Below are 8,135 nucleotides of genomic sequence, written 5' to 3' on the forward strand. Positions count from 1 at the left end.
GGATGAGATCTGTTTTTGTGCGCCCATGTTCATTGCCACACAGCCAAGAGGTAGAAGACATGCAAGTGTGTATAGATGGATGAATGAAGAAACCAAATGCAATATATACAAACAATGGAACAGCCTTAATATGGAAAGAAATTCTAGCCCATGTTGCAGTGTGGACATGAACCTAAGGGCAGTCAACCGGTAACAAAGAGACAAACACTGAATGAGTGCACTCGTAAGAGGTATGCCATGTAGTGAAGTTCATAGCAACAGAGAGGAGAATGGTGGTCACCTCTGCAAAGGGGAAAGGGGGGAAATGATTTTTACTTAATGGGTATAGAGTTTTCAATTTGCAGAATGAGAAGTTGCTGCGGCTCTGTTGCACATCACGGTGAGTATACAATCACCACTGCACTGTGGACTTACAGTTACAGAGGTGAATTTCATGTCATGTGTTAGTTACACAGTTTCACAAAGACAATGACCACACACACTAAACGTGGGAGAGGATGGAGTGGAACTGGATCTCTCACACATGGCTGGGAGAAATGTGCAGAGATGTAGCCACTCTGGGAAACAGGTTTCAGGGTTGGAAAAATGGAATGTATACATACCATGCAATCCACCCTCATGCTCCTGGGCATTGATCTCAGAGAGATGAAAACTTATGTTCACCCCCAGTCCTGAACACAGTTGTTCTTGTGATATGCATACTGGTTCATTTCTAACCCCAAAACTACAAGACAACGCTGATGTCCTTCAGGAGGGAATGCTCAGCAAAGGGTGATGCACCCACAGGAGGAGACTCCCTGGACAATAAGAAGGATGGAGCTACTGATACAGGGACAATAGGAGAGATTCGGAGAGTAATGCCCAGTGATTGAAGCTGATGGCAAAGATTAGATGCTGCATAATTATATGACTATGTAACCTTCTTGAAAAGGCGAAATGACAGAGATGGAACAGAGAACCGTGGCAGTGGGGTGGGTGTGGGCAGGAAGAGGCAGCAGGAGGGAAACCTTCCTGGGGATGGCAGAGTCCTGTGTGTGGATGGAGGTGGTGGTCACAGCAGTGTACCTCATGGTGACAGGATGTGAGACTACAGCTGCACATCTCACAGTCACCGCCCTCCAATGGGACTGTGACTACAAAAGATGCACCACTGGGGAAGCAGAGGAAGGGTGGGTGGGACTTCTCTCTACTACCTTTATGATTCTCTGTGAACAAATAATTATTTCAAAATGACAGCTTCAATTTGAAAAACTGGTCATTTTTCCTGTTATTTAAAGTTGTTGGAGTGACATCATTGAATATTTATTGGGAATTCAAATAAATGACTTATTTGGTCACAGGAGAAGAGAATGCAATGTGTTTGTCTTGCGTGAACATCTCAGAAACCTGAACTTCAGCCCCGAGCAGCCAGTGGGCACCCACTCATGCTGCTGCCCTGTGGCCAGTGTCACACTGAAAATCCTCCCTCTGAACAGGGAGTGCAAACTTCTGATGAGCTTCCCGTCATTGTTCTGGGACCCTGAGGAGTAATTCAGCACTTAGTTCCACCACAGGCCAGGTGTCAGCTCAGGAGCAGATTGCAACTTGTAACTGATGATCCTAATCACTTAACAGGGGACACACTGCACTGGGGACAGCAGCTTAGGTCCTGTGGACATGCCAGGCTGAGTCCCTGTGCACCAGGCAATTTGCAGCTTGGACAACAAAGTGTCATGCCCAGAGGGAGATGAGGTCACTGGCCCCTCCTCATAACCCCGATCCTGCTGCTGCCCAGCAGCACAGCTGAGAGCAGCCCCCCTGCAGGGACCTGCTGAGGAGACAGGCTGTGGTGAGGATGCCAGTGTGACTGGCGGCTCGGGCTGGCAAGAGATGGTGAGTGTTTCCCAGAATTTCTGCTCCTCGCTTGATTCTCGTCATTCCACAGGTGAACTCAGTCTCATATCTGTGTGCCCTCTGTTTCAGCTTGCTGCTTTCTATTCACTTTTGTGCACAATCAGGCTTTTTTTAAATACCAGCTTTTAGAATTTCTTGTTCACTTTTTTCCTTTCTTTACTGGCTAATTTCCCTTTTTTGTGTTTTTTCTCCTTTTTAATTTTCTGCTTTGTGTTCATGGTTATTTTCAGTTTTCTTCTTGACATGGATTTCAAAACCTCGCCCAGCATAGAACTGAGACACTTTTCGTGAGTTCATTATGTTCCTCACACACACTGGACTACGGGCTGGAATACATTATGTGGCGATGCCCTGATCTGCCCCGGACTCTCTCCCTGACCAGCCCCCCGTGGCCGGTCCCCACGTAAGGGCTCTCGTCTCAACAGGCATCTGTTTCCAGTCCTGGCTTCTCTGTGTTGGCTGCACATTCTGTTCGGTTTTTATTCACTTGTTCTCAGGGCCTCGTTTAAGTACCTGACAGTGTTTCATGTCTTTCAGGTGCACATTTAACCCTTTACCTGACCAATAATTATATGTCACTTTCTTCATTGCTCTATTTTTCTGCTCCTGTGGCATGTGTTGGTCCTTTTTGCTGCTGTTTACAGTTTTCTGCTGTCTCTAAGATTTTTGCTACTGTAGCATATTTTCAGAAGTGTAACTTGTTCTTCTTTTTTCCTGGTTTTCCTTTTTTTATGCTCAAGTCTATTCACTTTAAGCCTAAATTCACTTGCAAACCCTAATCCACTCTGCATGCCAGAATTTGAAGTTACATTTCTAACAAATTACTTTCTTCTCCATAGGGCTTGTTATTACATTCCCTCTACATTTATTTATCCCTGAAACTTGACAAACTGCTTCTCAGTCTTAATTGTTTTTAACACTTACATTCACAGTCAAATTATTTGTCTCCAGGATATGCTGTCCATGGCTGGAACATCTAAGAGAGACCACCATTCCATGATTTCCAGAGACACCCCGTTTGGGGTCTTCCTCACCATTCAAACTGGAGTTGGTTTCCTGGGGAACTGCCTGCTGTTTACGTTATACATGTACACCTTCTTCACTCTCCCCCATAAGAAGAAGCCTGCTGATGGGATCCTTGCCCACTTAACTTTGGCTAACAGCCTGACCGTCCTATTCAGAGGGGTTCCAAATATAATTAGTTCCTTTGGAATGAGGCCTGAGATAAGTGACACTGAGTGTAAACTTGTTCTCTACATTCAGAGAGTTACCCGGGGTATTTCTCTGTGCACCACCTCCCTCCAGAGCTTGTTCCAGGCCGTGACCATTGCTGTAAGTGGTTGTAAATGGGCCTGGCTCAAGAACAACATCTCCAGACTCATTCAACCCTCCATATTTTTCTGCTGGATCATCAACATGGTCATGTATTCTGTGGTTATCTTAAAAACTGTGGCCAATAGAAATATCAGTGATATTACATCTTTTTATCATAGTCCTTTTTGTAAGGTCAGTATGTATGATCACCACATGGCTGTGACTTTTCTCAGTAGCATGATTATTCAGGACTCATTGTTTCTCTCCCTGATGGCATGCAGTAGTATCTATATGGTGACTGTCCTTACCAAACACCACAGGACAGCTCAGAGCATCCGCAGCAGCGCCCGCTGCTCAGGAAGCTCTCCTGAAAGCAAAGCCACCCAGGTCATCCTCACACTGGTTTGCTGCTTCGTTTTCTTTTACTGGACCAATAGCTTTCTTACTGCTTATTCACACTTTGGAAATAAGCTGAATTGGCAACTGGAGAACATTAATAACTTTATTTCTTCGTGTTACCCTACCATCTGTCCTTTCATCCTGATGAAAAATGAGAAAAGAATTTTCAGAGTGAATTTCTTCAATAGTAGGACAAGAATTTTTTCATTAAAGTAAATTAAATGATCCTATGAACACTCCTCAGCATTCGTCTGGAGGAGAAGATTCATTTATATGCGTCCAGAGTCACGTGGTCTCCAATGGCTGGAGGGATGTATTGAGTCCCCATTGTGCTGAGTTAATGGGAAGTAAAATCAATGCATTGTCTATTTATGAAACTTTTCAGACATTACATGTTTAGATTATAACACTATTATACATGGTTTAACATTTAAAACAATAACATATGCAAAGTGTTGGGAACTGCTCTGCCTGGTTTCAGGAGTTGTAACTGCCCCCCATGGCTAAGGCTGAGTTAGGGACCTCCAGAATATGAACCACTAAGGAGACAAAGCTTGTCTCTGGTGGCAAATGCTGCTTCTGCTTCTCCCCTGCCCCCAATGCTTGGTCAGTTAATCAGAGAGGGGTAAGACCCCTCAGAGGGGGGGCAACCTAAGCCCCAGACTCGATCACTTGGGAGGCCATCATGAAGGACTTGGGGGCCTGCAACAAAGCGGGAGTGATGGGCCCTCGCCCCCACATAGCCCAAGTCCCCGTGTCCTCTGGGAGAAGCGCTTCCTGGCTCTAATCCACTTAAGCCTGAAAACCTATGATGGAGGAGGTGGTGCAGTCCTCTGCCAGCTAGAGCGGGATTCAGGGTGATTGAGCATAAGAAAGAATTCCTAAAGTCCTGTGAAGCCTGCTTTGCTAAGAGTGCTTTCATTTATATGATAAGGGTCTGAGCAGGAATGAATACATCTCCCAAAGTTTCTGCAACCCCCTTACCTGACAGACACTGACTCAGACTAAGCCGTCAGATTTCTTTGAAATGTTACCATTTGATCCTTGCCGCCTGTATTCCTGTGTATTAGAACCCAATAAAAGCCACTGAGGAAGGGGCTCCTGTCCTTTCTCCTCTGAGAGATTGGCCACCTCTCCTCCCCAAGCAGATCATGTCTTGGTAGTTTCACTTTCATTCGTGGAGGATGGGGGGGACTTGTGGGCAAAGTTGCCCCCACAGTAATGTGTAGTGTTTTGTAATATTGGAAACACTATAAAATCATATAATTATAAAAACTGATAAACCAACAGATGAGCAGTGTTTTCTTTTGAGTGTAAGTTCATTATAACCCTAAATTCGGTGATGAAATATATGTGTGTGTTACATCGTACTCTATACTTTAGTATACTTTAGAAATATTTTTGGTTTAGTTTTTAAAACAAAATTCTTTAGATGTGTACATCAATTCAGAAATGCCTTCAAACTTGCAATAATTATTTACCTGCGGCATGGTAGAGCAAGGACACTGGGAGATATATACCATTTTTCACTAGGACTGTTGAGCAAATGGGCAAACCGGGGCTTTGAACATTCCAGATTAAAAGAACAAGGAGTCTGGAAGGTCGATGCTCGAGATGTAGGGACCTCCTCTGGGCAGAGGCAGATGGTGGGCTTCTCAGTGTCACCAGTCCCTTCAACAGGCACATCCTAAGCATGTAGAATAGTGGCAGTGTTTGTGTCAGACGGTTTGGGCTTATTGTGAAGGGTAAAGTTGAAGTTCAGGTTTAGGTTTGAGGTTAGTGTCAGACACCAGTTAGGGTTTGGATTCCGGTTAGGATTAGAGTTGGGGTTAGGGTAGGGACCAGGGTCAGAGTTAGGGTTAGAGTTGGGAGTGCAGGTTTGGGCTGGAGCCAGGGCTGAATATATGGCTTAATGTTAGAGATTATGGTTGGGTTTGGTGTTAGGGTTTGGGTTAAGGTCGTGTTCAATTCCTTTTTTATTTGTGCTTTTGACTTCACGTTTAAGAATGTTTTGCCAATTCAAGATTATTGTTTTACTTCTGTTTTGTTATATAGTTTTATAGATTTGCTCTTACCTTTGGATCTGAGATGTTTTGCATTACTTTTAAAGTTAGGTTCCAATTTTCTTTTATTTTTTAAATCTTCACCCAAGAACATGCTTATTGATTTTAGAGAGATGGAAATAGAGAGAAAGAGAGAGGGGCAGAGAGAGAGAGAGAAACATCAATGTGAGAGAGGAACATCGACTGATTCCCTCTCGAATACCCCCTGACTGTGGGCTGAATCTGCTACACAGGCATGCCCCCTGACTGAGAATGGAACCCTCGGCCTTTCAGTTTGGGGCACCATACCCAACCCTCTGAGCCACACCAGTCAGGGCATCATGTCTTTTTTAAAAAATGGACATCCCTTTGTGCCCTCATCTATGTTCTAAAGTCCATTCTTTTCCTGATTAACGTTCTTAACACCCTTGTGAAAAATAGTTGACTATAGATCACAGGCGGCAAACACAAGGCCCACGGGCCAAATCCGGCCCTCCACCTTGTTTGATCCTGCCTGGCACCTTGTTTCTACCTGGCAGCAGCGCCAAGCTCTCACTTAACTGTTAGGAGCAGTTACATGTACACAGCCCTAAAGTTACATTCGGCCCTATGAACCTCGAGGCTGATGTGGCCCCCGGTGAAGATGAGTCTGACAGCTTTGCTCTGTATGGTCATTTTGTGCTTCCTTATGTTCCATGTCATTGATTTGATTCTTGGCTTCATCCACTCTACTGTTGTTTCCCTGTAAATTGTTCTTTATTTCAATTAGTGTATCCTTCTTTTCTGACTGGGTCTTTTTTATGCTGTTGACACCCTCACTAAGTTTCTTGTGCATCCTTATAACCAGTGTTTTGAACTCGGTATCTGATAGATTGCTGATCTCCATTTCATTTAGCTCTTTTCTGGAGTTTTGATCTGTTCTTTCATTGGGGCCATGTTTCTTTGTCTCCTTGTTTTGGCAGCTTCCCTGTGTTCGTGTCTATGTGTTAGGTAGAGCTCCTTTGACTCTGTGTCTTGGTAGTGTGCCCTAATGTAGTAGCTGTCCCCTGGGTCCAGTGGCACAGCTTCCCCCTACCACCCAAGCTGGGTACTCAAGGTGTGCCCTTTGTGTGGGCTGAGTACACCCTCCTCTTGTAGTTGAAACTTGGCTGCTCTTGGCAGGTCAATGGGAGCGATTTACCCAGGCCAGTCAGCTGCAAGGATTGGCTGTGACCACTGACCACCAATCTCCACCCTCCCTGGAGGATCAGCTGTGCAGGGGCAGGGTGGTGGTGCTCTGATGTAGTCTGTAGTTGTCCACTGGGTGTGCTTGCCCTGGGTTTCCCAGGTGGTGCAGGCCAAGGTCAGCCCCCACCTGTGTTTTGCCTGGGGCACCCTGCCTGAGTTGTAATCTGAGATGGCTGATGCTTGTGCTGGGTGGGTCCCAGGTAAAGCCAACCTGTGCTTCTAATCTGGCTATTGCTGGGGCTCCCTTCAACCAGCTGTTGCTTGTTTGATAGGAGTTAGGAGCCAAGACCAGACATTCTTATGGAAAAGCAGCTAGGGTGAGCCTGTAAATTGGGTGGGGTGCAGTTTTTGAGAATCTCTAAAGCTGTCAAACAGTGTTAGCCAGGTTGATGAAGTCTCATTTATGACACTAGCTTACCAGCTCTTTGGGGTGAGGGTTTAGCAAAGGGACAATGGCCCCTGCTCCCCTTATGCTAGACACCTCAGTTTCCCCCTACATACCACTGGTATCTTTCAAGCTGCTACCCTGGTGCTGAAGCTCAGAGGGTGTGAGTCTGAGTAGATGAGTCTGTGTGTGGTTTCTCTAAGAAGAACTGCTTGGGGCACCAGAAGTTGCTTCCCTCGATTCAATTCCGCACTGGTTTTTGCAGCCAGAAGTTGTGGGGACTTATCTTCCAGTCACTGGAACCTGGGCTGGGGGGCCTGGCGTGGAGCCGGGACTCCTCACTCCTGAGATATCCCTCCTGAATGTTTATTCATGACACATGGATGTGGGACCAGCCCGTTTTCGTCTGCCTCCCTCCTACCAATCTGGGTGGGTGTGGATTCCTTAATTCCATAGCTGTCAGACCTCCATTCAGCTCAAATCCTGATGCTTCTAAGGGAGGATTGTTCTATATTTCAGTTGTAATATTTTTTTATTTTTATTTTTTTTAAAGATTTTTATTTATTTATCTTTACATGGGAAGGGAAGGAGAGAGGGAGAGAAACATCAATGTATGGCTGCCTTTTGTGCATCCCCTGCTGGGAACTGGCCTGCAGGGAACCGGCCTGCAACCCAGGTATGTGCCCTGACTGGGAATCGAACCGCGATTGTCTGGTTCGCAGGCCCGTGCTCAATCCACTGAGCTACACCAGCCAGGGCTTATTTCAGTTGTAATTTTGATGTGGTTGTGCGAAGAGGTGAGCCACGTCTGCATACGCAGCCATCTTGACTGGAAGTCCCTTACATATACATTTATAAATCCCAATGTCACAGTC

General features: G+C 45.5%; 1 protein-coding gene across 1 annotated transcript; it reads left to right on the top strand.

Annotated features, from left to right (window-relative positions):
* Nucleotides 1-1,480: 1,480 nt before the first annotated feature.
* LOC128626249 (vomeronasal type-1 receptor 3-like) lies at nt 1,481-3,900 on the top strand. The gene is made up of 2 exons (XM_053657717.1): nt 1,481-1,872; nt 2,845-3,900. The coding sequence occupies exons 1-2, from the start codon at nt 1,870-1,872 to the stop codon at nt 3,820-3,822; spliced, it is 981 nt and encodes a 326-aa protein (XP_053513692.1). The 5' UTR covers nt 1,481-1,869; the 3' UTR covers nt 3,823-3,900.
* Nucleotides 3,901-8,135: the final 4,235 nt, after the last annotated feature.

The sequence above is a fragment of the Artibeus jamaicensis genome, unplaced genomic scaffold (genome assembly GCF_021234435.1).
Source record: "Artibeus jamaicensis isolate MK-2021 breed Jamaican fruit bat unplaced genomic scaffold, CSHL_Jam_final scaffold_474, whole genome shotgun sequence".
Taxonomy (NCBI): domain Eukaryota; kingdom Metazoa; phylum Chordata; class Mammalia; order Chiroptera; family Phyllostomidae; genus Artibeus; species Artibeus jamaicensis.